Genomic DNA, 15,333 nt, shown 5'->3' with positions numbered 1-15,333 from the left:
TTTTTTTTTTTTAGGCCAGGGCTGGGTTTGAACCCACCACCTCCAGCATATGGGACCGGTGCCCTACCCCTTGAGCCACAGGCACCGCCCTAAAAGTATCTATCAGTTTTAAACTTGTTTTGCTAGCTCTATCCTAGAACATGATAAAATCATAGAATTTTAGAAAAGGAAAAGAATGTACCGATAATGGAACTATTTGTTGCTCTTTTATATGTAATGAAATTGAGGCTCTAAGAGCTTCAGTGCTGTTTAAGAAGTCACTCTTTTTTTTTTTTTTAATATTAAACTGTGTTAGTTTTTTATTGTTGCAGTTTTGGCCAGGGCTGGGTTTGAACCCACCACCCTCAGTACATGGGGCTGGTGCTCCACCCACTGAGCCACAGGCACCTCCCAGAAGTCACTCTTTTAATTCATCTCGGTTTGACAGATATTTATTGAACTTCTACTATTTGCCAAACATTATATAAGGTGCTGAGAAGACAAAAGAAAATAACTGATGAGAGAAGTAATTAGGCTCCAAATCACAGAAGATCTTATAGGTCATGTTAAGAGGATTGGGAATCTCTTGAAGTGTTTTAATGAGGACTGTAAGATGACATGATCAAGTTTGTGAGTCCAAAAGATCATTCTGACTGCATTTCTGAGAATGGTTTGTATGAGAGCAAGAATGAATGGATTGCAGAGAGATTTAGAAAGTAAAATAGACAGGACTTGGTTATTGATTGACTTTGGGAGACAAGGAAGGGAGAAGTCAAGGTTGACTCCTAGGTTTCTGGAGTGGATTTTGCTGGGGAAATTATATTTATTTTTTGGACCTGCATTACAGTTTGAGATCCCCTCCTAGAAACATCAAGAAGGCAATGGACATTGAGTGTGAATGAGACCATATAAAGAGAGGAGGATCATATATAGTGTGAGAAGAGAAGAAAGCTAAGACAGAGCTCCAAAAATGTAAATGATCAGATAGGGGAGGAGCCACAAAGAAGACTAAGAAAGAGCAACGAGAAATGGGAATAAAACCAGGCTACTATAATGTATGGCAGCCTAGGAAGTGGAGAGGATAGCACAGTCAGATGTTGCAGACAGGTCAGTAAGAGGAAGACTGAAAAATGTCTACTCAATTTAGCAACATACAAGTTTGTAGAGTAGTGGGTGGGAAAAACCAGAGGAAGTAGGTTAAAGAATGAGTGGGAAGGCTCGGTGCCTGTAGCTCAGTGGTTAGGGCACCAGCCACATATACCGAGGCTGGAGGGTTCAAACCCATCCAAGGCCTGCTAAACAATGACAACTGCAATAAAAAAAAAATAGCCGGGCATTGTGGCAGGCACCTGTAGTCCCAGCTACTTGAGAGAATGAGGCAAGAAAATCGCTTAAGCCGAAGAGTTTGAGGTTGCTGTGAGCTGTGACGCCACAGCACTCTACTGAGGGTGACATAGTGAGATTCTGTCTCTAAATAAATAAAATAAAACAAAACAAAGAAGCAGAAAGATGTAGGATAGAGGGTGCATGTACATGTGTGTGTAATTTGAACGTATTTAAAATCATTCCATTGGGAAGGACCAGTTATGTGCAAGAGAGAGATGGATTGTGAGAGGTGGAATTCTGAAACATTTGAGTGAAGCTGCCCTCTCCCAAGAGAGATGGTTGGGAGGAATAAGAGGATATGTAGAAGTAGATAGGTTTTTACATTTGATGGTTGAAAAGGAGAACAAATTATAGGGGGAAAGAAGTACATCTGTGAATAAAGAAATGTAAATCAAGAAAAATGTCAGCCTCGGCGCCTGTGGCTCAAGCAGCTAAGGCGCCAGCCACACACACCTGAGCTGGCGGGTTTGAATCCAGCTCGGCCCGCCAAACAACAATGACGGCTGCAACAAAAAAACAGCCTGGCATTGTGGCAGGTGCCTGTAGTCCCAGCTACTTGGGAGGCTGAGGCAGGAGAATCACTTGAGTGCAGGAGTTGGAGGTTGCTGTGAGCTGTGATGTCACAGCACTCTACCCAGGGCAACAGCTTGAGGCTTTGTCTCAAAAAAAAAAGGAAAAAGAAAAATGTCTGTACTGGTCCTAAATAAGGATGAAGTCATTAATATAATTTATACCTTACATGATAAAAGGTCCTAAACTCATATATGTAGATGAAATATTATATATTAATATATGTATGTATACAAGGTCAGACAATTAAGTTCATGAACTTGTCCTAGAAAAAGTGCTACATACCTCATTGCTGCATATCACTACAGTCATCTTTGAAGTCCTCCCCTTGGGAAGCTATGCAGCAATGCCAGGGCTTAGCCTAACCTTTTTTCTTTTTTTTTTTTAGAGACAGAGTCTCACTCTGTCACCCTCAGTAGAGTGCCATGGCATCACAGCTCACAGCAACCTCCAGCTCTTAGGCTTAGGCTATTCTCTTGCCTCGGCCTCCCCACGTAGCTGGCACCATAGGTGCCCACCACAACGCCCAGCTATTTTTTGTTGTTGTTGTTCCAGTTTGGTCGGGGCCAGGTTTGAACCTGCCACCTTTGGTATATGGGGCCGGGTCCCTACTCACTGAGCCACAGGCGCCACCCTAGCCTACCCTTTAAAGCAATTTTGGAACTCTTTTTGGAGTGGCCATCAAAGCTATCATCATACAAGGTCAGACAATTAAGTTTGGGAACTTGTCCTAGAAAAAGTGCTTTGAAGGGTGAACTGGGACCTGGCATCAGTGCATAGTTTCCCGTGAGGGTACTACAAAGGTGAGCATGGAGTTATTTAATAATGAGGTATATAGGACTTTTTCTAGGATGAGTTCATGAATTTAATTGTCTGACCTCATCCACATAAATAATATAAGGACCTTACAATATAAAGCCTTTTAATAACTTAAAGAAGAAGCACTTTAAGTTTGCAGATAATACTGAATTTTTCTGAGTACTACTCCAGAGATCAAGATGATCTTTCTGGGTTGACTGGTGAAAGAAGGTATGAAGAATATTTCATTTTAGACATTTTATACATATTTGAAAGACATTTAGAGTTTTACACCTTATTTACAAAAGTAAAGGCTCTAACTTTTATAATTTTTTTTTTTTGAGACAGCATCTCACTTTGTTGCCCTCGGTAGAGTGCTGTAGCGTCACAGCTCACAGCAACTTCCAGCTCTTGGGCTTAGGCCATTCTCTTGCCTCAGCCTCCCAAGCAGCTGGGACTATAGGTGCCCACCACAATGCCTGGCTATTTTTTGTGGCAGTTTGGCCGGGGCCGGGTTTGAACCAGCCACCATCAGTGTATGAGGCCAGCACCCTACCCACTAAGCCACAGGCGCCAGCCGAAAGCTCTAACTCTTAACAGTGTCTCAGGAAAGGAACCCAAGAGTTGTAGACTCTTTGGTAGGAATGTTGGACATGTAGGATGTTTTGACAAAATACACCAGCTAACTACATCCTCAGGAAGAAGCTGGGGCAGGAAATACCAAACAGCTTCTGATCTATTTAAAATACATACATGTATTTAAAATCTCAGTACATCTTCACACAGTAAACATTCATCCCTCAGTTTATTTGGGAGTTTGTTTACAGGACCATCCCAAATCTGAGGATGCTCATATCCCTGATATAAAATGGTATAGTATTTGTATATAACCTAAGCACATCCTCCATATACTTTAAATCACCTCTACATTACTTATAATGCCAAATATAATGTAAATGCTATATAAATGGTTAGGTTTTTTTTGTTTTTTAGAGACAGAGTCTCACTTTGTGTCCCTCGGTAGAGTGCTGTGGCGTCATAGCTCACAGCAACCTCCAGCTCTTGGGCTTAGGAGATTCTCTTGCCTCAGCCTCCCAAGTAGCTGGGACTACAGGTGCCCACCACAACACCCGGCTATTTTTTTTTTTTTTTTTTTTTTTTTTTTGCAGTTTGGCTGGGGCCGGGTTCAAACCCGCCATCCTTGGTATATGGGGCCAGCACCCTACTCACTGAGCCACAGGCACTGCCCCATATATAAATGGTTGTTATACTGTATTGTTTAGAGAATGACAAGAGAAAGTCTGTACATGTTCAGTATTGATGCAGTGTTTTAAGATATTTTTAATCAGCAGTTGGTTGAATCCACTGATGCAGAACCCATGGACACAGAGGGCCAACTGTACTATGTTGACATGACTTCTCAAGATAAACAGCAGGAACATGTTCGAAGAAAAGACAACTAAGATGATAATGGGCTGGGCACACTGGCTTATGACTGCACAATCACTCTAGCCAGGCAACAGAGTGGGATCTTGTCTCTTAAAAAAAAAAAAAAAAAACAGGCCAGCCCCAGTTATAGGCTCACACCTATAAACCTAGCCCTCTGGGAGGCCAAGGCAGGAGGATTATTTGAGTACAGGAGTTCAAGACAAGCTTGAGCAACATAGTAAGACCCCCATCTCTACAAAAATAGACAAAATCAGCTGGGCATCATGGGAGGCACCTGTAGTGCCAGCTTCTAGGGAGGCTAAGGCAGGAGGATTACTTGAGTCCAGGAGTCTTAGGTTGCTGTGAGCTAGGCTGACACCATGGCACTCTAGCCTGGGCAACAGAGTGAGACTCTGTCTCAAAAATAAATAAATAAATAAAAGATAGCAAGGGATCCCATAAATTTAAAAGAACAGACAGACAAGACTGGCATTCATCTATACACAGTAGGACAGGACAAAAAGTGACCATAATTAATTTAAGTCTTCAAATTAAAAGGGAGAATGGGAGGAGAAACAGACCCCTAGTTTCTGTTTCCCTTAAGACTTTAGACTTGGCTCGGCGCCTGTAGCTCAAGCAGCTAAGGTGCCAGCCATATACACCAGAGCTGGCAGGTTCGAATCCAGCCCAGGCCTGCCAAACAACAATGACAACTACAACCAAAAAATGGCCAGGCATTGTGGTGGGCGCCTGTGGTCCCAGTTACTTGGAAGGCTGAGGCAAGAGAAGCGCTTAAGCCCAGGAGTTGGAGGTTGCTGTGAGCTATGATGCCACAGCACTCTACCCAGGGTGACAGCTTGAGGCTCTGTCTTTAAAAAAAAAAAAAAAAAGATTTTAGACTTAAGGAAACCTCTTGAAGAATGAAATAAGTCAGTTAGTTAGGCCAATGGAAAAGATGTAAGATTTATTTTCCTGGAAGTAAGTTTGAGAGATGAGCTCAGTTTGTGAATGACCAATGACCAAGGCATTTAGGATTGCAACTTGAGCAGGAAGGTTGCTATCATCCTTAGGAGCCTGCCTGTGCTCCATAGTCAAACCAAGTTGACATCCTTTGAGATCCAGCGTTGGTCCTGATCCAGCAGCCTTAGACCTGGACCATGCCAGAAGCCTTTCTTGAAGAGAACATCCAAGAACAAAAAGATAGTCTCACTGGGCTTGACCTAGGCTAGTTCTGTCTCCTACCTTAGCCAGTCTGGCAATCCCAACAATCTAAATTACTTTCCCTTTAGCCCTACACAGAGGTTTAGCACTAATATCTAAACCCAAGAGTTCTTTTGTCCTCATCTGCCTTAGCTAATTTCTGAGAGTCCTGGCATAAGAACACTATCTTTTCTAAGTCCATGGCCTTCACTTCACCCACCTGGTCATATGCTTCTGAGGCCAAACAACTGGAAGGATAGGGCCTTGGGAGTGTCCGATTTTATGATATCCTGCCATCAGGAACCCTTCTCACCCCTGGAAAAGAAATCTTGCTTTGGTTCTAGCTGTGCCAGCCTTTTCCACTTGGTTCTACATTGGTCCTGACTACTATTGTCTTATACTCACAGAAAGTTGAGGAAGAGAGCGGCTAAAGTCTCGGCCCGACGCCCCAAGCCTTTTGGAAGGTAAAGGGGCCAAGAGCCCTGGGACCTCCTGCTCGCCCCTGTGGTCCCAGGAGGTGGATGGATGGATAGCAACCTATCCATGTCCATCCCAGAACCCAAGCTGATAGATTAGGGATGTGACTGGAAAATGGCCATTCCCTGGGGGAAGTGAGAGGAGCAGGCATGGGGATGGGCAAGCTCCAATCTCAGGGAACACAAGGAGGAAATAATGTCAGATTGGCTGAGGAGAAGCTTCCTGTCTTTATACTTGCCCCCAAGCAGCTTAGACTGCAGCTTCAGCCACCTGTGTCCCTCCTCCTCCCCCACATTCCTTAGTTCACTGGCAATCCTGTTTTCTCTCCTGCCTTCAGCTTTCCTCTTCTCTCCCTTCTCCTGATTAACATAACTAGATTTCCCATCACTGTTGCTGAACCCAGCAGCATGAATTCCTGACATCCAATTTTGTAGTGTTCAGCAGTGTATGGGGAGAATCTGGCCATCCCTCATCATGCCCCTTCCCACACACCGCATGAAAGAGAAAAAGAACCTTCTAACTACTACCTCCACCAACTACTTTCTCCTTTTTGCAGACCAGTCACCAAGCTTAAAGTCAAACCCAAACCCCAAGTGGGCAAGGGGCCAATCAAGAGGTAAATAAGGCTCAGGTTGGGTGGAGAGGAGGGAAGCACAGAGTTATGAAGTGGGGGAATCAGGCTATGGTCAGACTAAGAAAGAGCTGCCCAAGAGGTAGAGGAGCAACAGCTGCTACAAATCACTGTCCAGATCATGTACCAAAATGTTAAGTAAGGCTGGCCGGGGGGTGTTGGTCTTGGGGAATTATGCTTGCCATAGAATTTGAGGCGTTTTTCATCCAGTGACTACCCTTGTTTCACTTGCTTATTTATCTCCTCACAGCAAGTTCTAGGACATAATCTGGTACTTTTCTCCTTCAGACACAATACTTGCTTCTCCCCCAAGAGGTTAAGTTTGCCTAAGGGATCAGTGTTCTCAGCCTAATTTTATTTGATTCATTTTTAAATATAAGTGCTACCATCTTACTTCATGTGGAGTGAGACTCGGGTCTCCTTTGGAACTTTGACGAGAGATGGAATCAGACCGACAGCCCCTGCCTCTCTGGCTCAATTCCACAGGTTTCCTCCTGGGCTCCTTCAGAACTCAAGGGAGTAGAAAGCTTCCAGCCCCAGGGGTTACATCTAACTTGTCTTCTAAAGGCAGTTTGCACTTTAAAAGTCTCCCTTCTTAAGCAGGGTCTGAAGCACAGAGAATTGCCCTCCTTTCTCCCCTACTATCTTCTCCTCAGAAGGTCCAGTCTCAGCCCTGGTTCCCTGTTTCTCTCATTCACCTGCTTCTCCCTCTGGTGGTTTTAGAGGAGCTCAGAATGTGGGGTTATTCTTGTAGTGCCCTTCTAGCTTAGGATCATGTGTGTGCAGCGGGGCCACACTTCAGCCTTCCCTGACCCCATGTTAAAGTACACATTGTATTTTCTTCATTGTAGGGAGGGAGGCGGGTATTTAGAAGATAGATATCGTTTTCCTGTGATGGCTTCTTTGATCTTTATTTTCGGCCAAACAGGACTTTGGGAGAGGGCCTGATCTCTTTGATCTTCAGGATCCATTTATCCTGAGCTTCCAAAGGTATTCTGTAAATTGTCCAGGCTTCCTTTGACTGCTTTGTTTATAAACTTTTCCTCCTCCCTGTGTCTTCCCAGTCAATGGCCTCAAGTCATCATATTCCTTCCTTCCTCTAACATCAAGTGATGGGGCACATTACTCAATAATTCACAACCACATCAGCCTCATAGCCCCCTTCCACCCGGCCACGCAACATCTGCTTCCCTTCCAGATGGGCTCTCTGGGCTCCGCCCAGCTGTTCTGGGGAGAGTTCACCTCTCTCCTCCATATGCCTCACTTCAGTCTCTCATTTCATTGGTATATGATAAATAAATCCCCTCATTATCTAAGATATCTCTACAGCATTTCCAAGCTTTAACATCTCTAGTTCAGTCCCATTATCCTGTCAGATGTCTGTGGGACATTTATGTTTAAATTGCAGGAGCATGGGCCACATCATTAAAAACTTAGCTCAGGTCCGGGGCTGCTGCCTTTGTTATTCATGTCCATCTTCCTTCTCTAGCCTTGTTTCCCTCAAACTTTGGGTGTCCTGCATATATTAGCACCAGTCCTTCATGTTTCCACCCTCTCTGGTCAATTCTTCCTATGACTGCCCATCATAATCTGTCCTACAGAGTCTCTACCTGGAAGTTTCTCTGGCCCCTGAGAACCATTTAGATGGAAGACTTCCTCTGTCATTTGCGTCCTGACTCATTCAGTTATTTCAGTCTCAGCATAATAGCAGGATCTGTTAACCATGGCTACTCTGGTTTCCTGTTCACATCAGCCACTCCCTCCTGACCATCTCTTCCAGCTAGGGGTAGTACTAGCTTCCCATCCTATTTGCATGGCAATCTTAGCCTTGGACTCCTTTAGGGCCAGCAGGCTGAAACCACTTGGAACAAGGTTTCTGTTAGGGGAGTCAAGACTTGCCATTCTTCCCTTAGAGTTCTTCTGTTGCAGAAAGTCCCCAAGACCCACCTGTCTGGGTCATCCAGGCTCTCTCAGCTTGGAAACTGAGCAATCCCTTTGTCTCTCCTCAGGGAAACATAGAAGGGGGGAAGAAGAGGATAAAGTGGTCATGAAAGGTTGGGAGGACGGTGGAGGTATGGAGTGGGAGGTGGATGTGGGGCTAAGAGGCAGGAGCATTTTTACCCTACTGCACCTCACTCCTGTCCCCCCAGGCTGCTGGCCCAGCGGCAGCAACACTCCTTTGGTCTGCATGGGGTGGCGTGCATGGGCACGGAGGCCCACCTCTCCCTCTGTTCCCTGGAGTTCTATCGTGCCAATGACACCACCAGGTGCCCTGGGGGGGCCCCTGCGGTGGTGAGCTGTGTGCCAGGCCCTCTCTACGTGGCATCCAGTGGCCAGAAGAAGCAGCAACAGTCGAAGCCTCAGGGGGAGGTGTGTGACAGTATCTATGGATCTTTCCCACTCAGGTGGAGAACCCCCTAGCCTGGCCACCCTCTGACTAAGCACAGCCTTGACCTTTGAGAAATGAGAGGAACCTTCTAGGGGGTGGGCCACAGACCTGATACCACCTACTCCCTCCCACCAAAATCTCATTCATCTCCCAGATCCACTTAGCCCTCTCCATGCTGATGTTTCCATTCACCTTTGTTGGGCACATCTTTCTCTTCTTTAGTGTCATGTGCGTCTAAAGGGTGGAGCCCACCATGGAGAGGGCCGAGTGGAAGTCCTGAAGGCTGGCACGTGGGGCACAGTCTGTGACCGCAAGTGGGACCTGCAAGCAGCCAGCGTGGTGTGTCGGGAGCTGGGCTTCGGGAGTGCTCGAGAGGCTCTGAGTGGTGCTCGCATGGGGCAGGGTGAGGGGACATGGAGGTAGGAGGGCAAGGGAAGGGGAGAGAAGGGAAGGGGAGAGAAGGCAAGGTACACACTCCTCGGGGTACTTTCCCTGGGCAGTCCAGGAGTCTCCTGGGCAGTGAAGGCCTAGTTACAACCTCCTGATCTTTGACTTCTGACCCTAGGCATGGGTGCCATCCATGTGAGTGAAGTTCAATGCTCTGGACAGGAGCCCTCCCTCTGGAAGTGCCCCCACAAAAACATCACAGCTGATGATTGTTCCCATAGTCAGGATGCTGCAGTTCGATGCAACCTACCCTACATTGGGGTGGAGGCCAAGGTCAGTCATATATTCCACCTTGGTTTAGTCTCCCCATCTCTGACCTTGCCCAGTCTGACCTCCAATCTGCAGTCTAATAGCCCTAGTCCGCTGCCCCAGGCCCTGCCATCCTGCAGCTCCCTCCTGACCCACTCCAAGTTTTCGCCAACACTTCCATTCTGTGTCACTTACAGATCCGACTCAGTGGAGGCCGTAGCCAACATGAGGGGCGAGTCGAGGTGCAAGTAGGGGGACCTGGGTCCCTTCGCTGGGGCCTTATCTGTGGGGATGACTGGGGAACACTGGAGGCCATGGTGGCCTGTAGGCAACTCGGTCTGGGCTACGCCAACCACGGCCTACAGGTGAGTAGGAAAGAGAGGAGAGCCACAGCCATAGTTTCTAAAGCCTGTGTTTTGGGAAGAGGACTGTGGAAATGAGTCCCTTGGTCCAGGAGGTTGGATCATGGGACTTCACAGAAACCTCCATATGTCCCCAGGAGACATGGTACTGGGACTCCGGAAATATTACAGAGGTGGTAATGAGTGGTGTGCACTGCACAGGGAATGAGATGTCCCTGGACCAGTGTGCCCATCATGGTACCCATATCACCTGCAAGAGGACAGGGACTCGCTTCACCGCTGGAGTCATCTGTTCTGAGAGTGAGTGAAGGGTATGGTGATGCAAGCCAGGAAAGGGAGACTCTAGACTACTAGAGGAAGGAGGTAATCCTTCCCTAAGAAAACCAGTCTCACACGTTCTAGGAAGAAATGAAGCACCCCCATCCATCCCTGCCCCTCAGCAGTGACTTCTAACACTCACCTTCCTTTCTCCGTGCAGCCGCATCAGATTTGCTGCTGCACTCAGCATTAGTGCAGGAGACTGCCTACATTGAGGACCGGCCCCTGCACATGTTGTACTGTGCTGCGGAAGAGAACTGCCTGGCCAGCTCGGCCCGCTCAGCCAACTGGCCCTATGGCCACCGGCGTCTGCTCCGATTCTCCTCCCAGATCCATAATCTGGGACGAGCTGACTTCAGACCCAAGGCTGGGCGCCACTCCTGGGTGTGGCATGAGTGCCATGGGTAAGAGGGTCAAGTAGAAGGGCAAGGTCATATGGATGGATGGAGGAAGCCTGCTAGGCTCACAGCAGGCAACAGGAGTTCCCTTGTCCTCACAGGCACTACCATAGTATGGACATCTTCACTCACTATGATATCCTGACTCCAAATGGCACCAAAGTGGCTGAGGGCCACAAAGCTAGTTTCTGTCTAGAAGACACTGAGTGTCAGGAGGGTGAGTTGGGGCCTGTAGTAGACTACAGCATCTCCATCACACAGCCTTATCTTACACTAACATATCCCAATCCCTGCAGATGTCTCCAAGAGGTACGAATGTGCCAACTTTGGAGAACAGGGCATCACCGTGGGTTGCTGGGATCTCTACCGGCATGACATCGACTGTCAGTGGATTGACATCACAGATGTGAAGCCAGGAAACTACATTCTTCAGGTGCCTAGAGCCTGACGCTTCCAGATGGCATGTGAGAGGAGTATTAAAAGACACCTTTCAATCTGACGATTGCCCTGGGGTTAAGTGGCCTTTGTCTCACTCACAGGTGGTTATCAACCCAAATTTTGAAGTGGCAGAGAGTGACTTCACCAACAATGCAATGAAATGTAACTGCAAATATGATGGACATCGCATCTGGGTGCATAACTGCCACATTGGTATTTGATGGGAAAAGCAACCTAAAAAGACTGGGGGATGGAAGTGGAAGGCTTTCATTCTCTTTTCCCTACATTGTTTCTGTCTTCTGAACCAACTCTGGATCTCTCAGTCTCTCCACTTCTACCTACCCTCCCCCACAATAGGTCTGTCTTTCTGCCTCTATACAGGGCACCTCCCAAAGTGCTTTTCCACCCTGCAGGTGATGCCTTCAGTGAAGAGGCCAACAGGAGGTTTGAGCGCTACCCTGGCCAGACCAGCAACCAGATCATCTAAAGTGCTACCACCCTCCTCTGCAAACCACCACTGGCCCCTAATGGCAGGGGCCTGAGGCTACCATTACCTCAGGAGCTTACCACAGAACCCCTGATGTCAGCAGGTCCACCACACTCATCCACCTGTGCACAATGGATGTGAAACTGTCATTCAGAAGTTATCACCCTCCTTCATAGGCCAGGTGTCAGTTTCTGTGGGCATGGGACATCTTTGCTCCCAGGCCCAGTACCGAGCAGAGCAAACCACAAAGAGCAGCACCTGACCAACTGCCCAGAACAGAAGGCAACATTTCATTTTCTTGACTAGGGAGGTCAGGATGGGCAGCTCCAATATCTCTCCTATGTTCAAGGGGATACAGCTTTACCTCTAGCTTTTTGGAGGGGAGAAACATCCAGTCCCCTCTTTCATTTTTGACTATAACATGTTGCTAGGTATAATTTTATTTTATATAAAAAGTGTTTTTGCAATTCTTCAGAGCCCAGGGATTGCTGCTGGGGGGTGGAGGGACCTGCCCCCCACTGGTTCATTTAATCCTCTGCCCAAGGGCCCTCAGAGCCAAGACTAGGAAGGCAAGGAGGAAATCAGAGCAGGAGCCTCATATTCTTACTGATTCATTCATTCTGTGACCTCAGGAGTCACATATAAGGTCAGTGTTTCTGATCCCCGTCGGATCTGCACTGCCAGCTGGGATTGGGTTCGAACAGCTTCATAAACATCTTCGGCATTTTGTACTAGCTGTTCCCCAATGGCCAAAATCACATCACCAGGCCGTAAACCAGCCCTATGGAGAAATATGGAGAGAAAGGAAGGAACAGACAGCCCAGTTGAAGGACACATGCATTCCTCACTCATCTCCATCTCGCAGTGCAGTCTCTCCCTTACCGGTGTGCAGGAGAGCCCAGGATGACTTTGTGGATGAGTACACCATGTTGAACATCAGGAAAGCTTGGTTCTCGAAGCTGTAGTTCAGCAAGGATGCTGAAAGTACACAGATCACTCTGTCCATCTTGAGTTTATCAATACACAAATATGTGGACAGTAAATACACTAGGTTCTACAGATACAATAGCAATTAACTTTCTGCCTGCTAGCTGTTACAAAATAGGATATATACATAAAAGATAACTAATTCAAATGATACAAAGTGTAAAGTCAAAAGCACTACTGTCATTCTAGAATACTAAGAGATGCTTTAAGGAGGGAGTAGAACTTAAACTGAGCCTAAAAGGATGGGTCTGACATTAATTTTATATAAAACAAAAATAGCATAAACAAAAAAACACGAGAGTAGGAAATCAGGAGATCAGCTGGGCTGGGAAAGAGTATTCATGTAGGAAGTTCTAGCAGCTAAGTCTGGAAGGCTGATTTAGAGACAGATGGAAAGTAGTCCTTAAATGCCAGGTTAATAGGTTGAAGGCAGTAACAGGAGGAAATCTGGTGACAATGCAAAATGAAGTATGGTTAAGAAAGTCAGGATTATGAGAGGGGTCAGCTCTTGTGAGCTCCAAGTGTGTGGCAGCACATTTTAGATAATCTAAAGACAAATGAGAACAAAGTTCAAGAGAGGTGCCCGTTACCCACCACTGATTACTCTAGTCATGCAACATGTCACTACCTCTAATGCTCATACCTGGGAGTCAGAGTCAGCATCATCACCCCAATGTAGCGGCGCTGGGACTCACTGATTCCAAACCAGGAACCTATGATGGAAGGACAAATAAGGCCACCCAGCTACATCCTCTCTTTCCCTCTTTTTCCTCCCAATAGATCACACTCCAGCAAGGCCCAGTGAATGCCTCTACCCTATGTTCCACCATTTTTTTTTTTTTTTGAGACAGAGCCTCAAGCTGTTGCCCTAGGTAGAGTGCTGTGGCATCACAGCTCACAGCAACCTCCAACTCCTGGGCTTAAGCGATTCTCTTGCCTCAGCCTCCCAAGTAGCTAGGACACAAGCGCCCGCCACAATGCCCGGCTATTTTTTTTGGTTGCAGCCGTCATTGTTGTTTGGCAGGCCGGGGCTGGATTCGAACCCACCAGCTCAGATGTATGTGGCTGGCACCTTAGCCGCTTCAGCCACAGGCACTGAGCCTATGTTCTACCACTTTAAAGGCAACCCTTTTCCCATAAGTTAGGCTCACTCTTCTTTTCCCCACGATGCAGAAACTCTCGAAGGCGATCAGAAGGGATGGCAAAGGAGATTCCAGCTGTGACCTTCATGGTGTTCACTCCGATCACTTCCCCATCCTGCAAGGATACAGCCCCCTATTTCCTAGCCCAAACAGATGGTAGGGAATGAGGGCACCTGAACAAGAGTATCAGTGAGTGTTGGGGAGATCTGGTTGGTTATTGGAAGATAGCCAACAAAAGACTGCTCAGAAACTTGGCCAAACATCCTTGAATTAGGGAAAACCCTCCCTTCTCACACTGACCTGGGACAGGAATTCTTGGAAGGAAGGATGTCTTACTTACCAGGTTAACCAGGGGACCTCCAGAGTTTCCAAACTGCAGAAAAGAAGAAAATGTGGACATGATATGGGGATTGTCTCCTTTCCCAACCTATGAATGAATGGCTACATCTGTGTAGCCCAACCTCCACTTATAGATAGGCTCATCTACTATTTATGAGTTGGTGCCTTTCCCCACTTCCCCAATCTGGTTTGTCATTTCTCTCATATTAAGACGCACATCAATAGCTGCATCAGTCTGAATGTATTCCACATTGGTCTGGGGAAGTCCTAGGTCTCTAGCTGGACGCTGAGCAGAGCTAACAATGCCGGATGTGATCGTGTTCTGCAGTGCAAAGGGACTTCCCATGGCAACAACAAACTCCCCTTGACGGACTTCAGCTGAGCGTCCCAGAGGCAGTGTGGGGAGAGGCTCCTATAGCAGAATGGGTAGGAGAGACCTGTCATCTGGGGATGAGAGCAAATAAACAGCTCCCACCAGACCTGGCCTATCCTGCCCCCCCACCTGGGTCTGAATCCTAAGCGTGGCGATATCTGCCACGGGATCCACAGCAGTGACCACAGCCTCATATGTGTCGCCACTAGGCAGTCTCACACGGACTCTGCGCCTATCAGCCACCACATGGGCGTTGGTGACAATGAGCCCGTCGGCAGCCACCACGAATCCTGAGCCATTTGAGATAGGGACTTCACGGCCAGAGAAAGGGTGCCTAGGATGCGGGGAAAACACGGATGAGGAAGCTCTGACCCCTCCTGCTCGTCCGCCCTCCGGCCCTTGGGCTCGGTACCTCCCGGTCTACTCCACCATTACCGGTCCAGGATCTCGATATAAACCACGGCAGGTGCTGTCTTCTCCACGACGTCTGCGATGAAGTTGTACTGGCTCCGGGGAGAGGCTGGTGGCGGGCCGGGGACCGCAGCGAGGACAGCCGGGGGACCCCGCCCCCCGCCCCCCAACAACAACAGTACTGCCCCCCCAGCGCCCAGTGCCACCGCCAGCCACGCGCGCGGACGCGTTCCGGGGGTCCCCGAGGCCTCACGGGTCCGGGAATCCGAGGTTTTCGCAGTCAATCGTTCCCGGGAATCCGGAGTCCCAGAAGTCAGACATGCCCGGGATTCAGGGACCCCCACAGACAACCAGGCCCGGAAACTGGGGGTCCCATAAGTCACCCGCGGGTCAGAACTTCCTGACGTCAGCAGGGCCCGGAGGTCAGGGGTCAACAAGGGTCCCTTCCCCCCAAAAGTTCCCCATAAAGCCCGCCATCCCCGGAGGCTCCAGCCTGCACCCCGCCCCGCCCTCAACGCAGCCAT

The 15,333-nt window shown here is 47.9% G+C and overlaps 2 protein-coding genes across 5 annotated transcripts in view; one reads left to right on the top strand and one right to left on the bottom strand.

Moving 5' to 3' along the window:
- LOXL3 (lysyl oxidase like 3) overlaps positions 1–12,021 on the top strand; it is a 22,288-nt gene extending 10,267 nt beyond the window's left edge. The window contains exons 5-16 of one of the 4 annotated variants that reach the window (XM_053590007.1): positions 5,769–5,825; positions 6,395–6,454; positions 8,620–8,839; positions 9,081–9,261; positions 9,424–9,578; positions 9,752–9,919; positions 10,054–10,216; positions 10,395–10,638; positions 10,734–10,849; positions 10,929–11,065; positions 11,172–11,283; positions 11,484–12,021. In XM_053590007.1, the coding sequence (XP_053445982.1) occupies positions 5,769–5,825; positions 6,395–6,454; positions 8,620–8,839; positions 9,081–9,261; positions 9,424–9,578; positions 9,752–9,919; positions 10,054–10,216; positions 10,395–10,638; positions 10,734–10,849; positions 10,929–11,065; positions 11,172–11,283; positions 11,484–11,557 (1,687 nt within the window). In that variant the 3' untranslated portion in view covers positions 11,558–12,021. The remainder of the gene's footprint in view (positions 1–5,768; positions 5,826–6,394; positions 6,455–8,619; positions 8,840–9,080; positions 9,262–9,423; positions 9,579–9,751; positions 9,920–10,053; positions 10,217–10,394; positions 10,639–10,733; positions 10,850–10,928; positions 11,066–11,171; positions 11,284–11,483) is intronic. The other 3 variants (XM_053590008.1, XM_053590009.1, XM_053590010.1) reach the window with 3 other exon arrangements.
- HTRA2 (HtrA serine peptidase 2) lies at positions 11,980–15,333 on the bottom strand. Its single transcript, XM_053590021.1, has 8 exons — positions 14,834–15,333; positions 14,528–14,732; positions 14,243–14,437; positions 14,027–14,059; positions 13,696–13,801; positions 13,188–13,257; positions 12,440–12,535; positions 11,980–12,338 (listed from the first exon to the last, which is right to left on the bottom strand). Exons 1-8 carry the CDS (start codon positions 15,331–15,333, stop codon positions 12,173–12,175), a joined length of 1,371 nt encoding a protein of 456 aa, XP_053445996.1. The 3' UTR covers positions 11,980–12,172.

Source organism: Nycticebus coucang, chromosome 4 (assembly GCF_027406575.1).
Source record: "Nycticebus coucang isolate mNycCou1 chromosome 4, mNycCou1.pri, whole genome shotgun sequence".
In the NCBI taxonomy this organism is placed as follows: Eukaryota; Metazoa; Chordata; class Mammalia; order Primates; family Lorisidae; genus Nycticebus; species Nycticebus coucang.
Note: the sequence above shows the minus strand (reverse complement) of the source record. Positions and strands in the feature narration are given on the sequence as shown.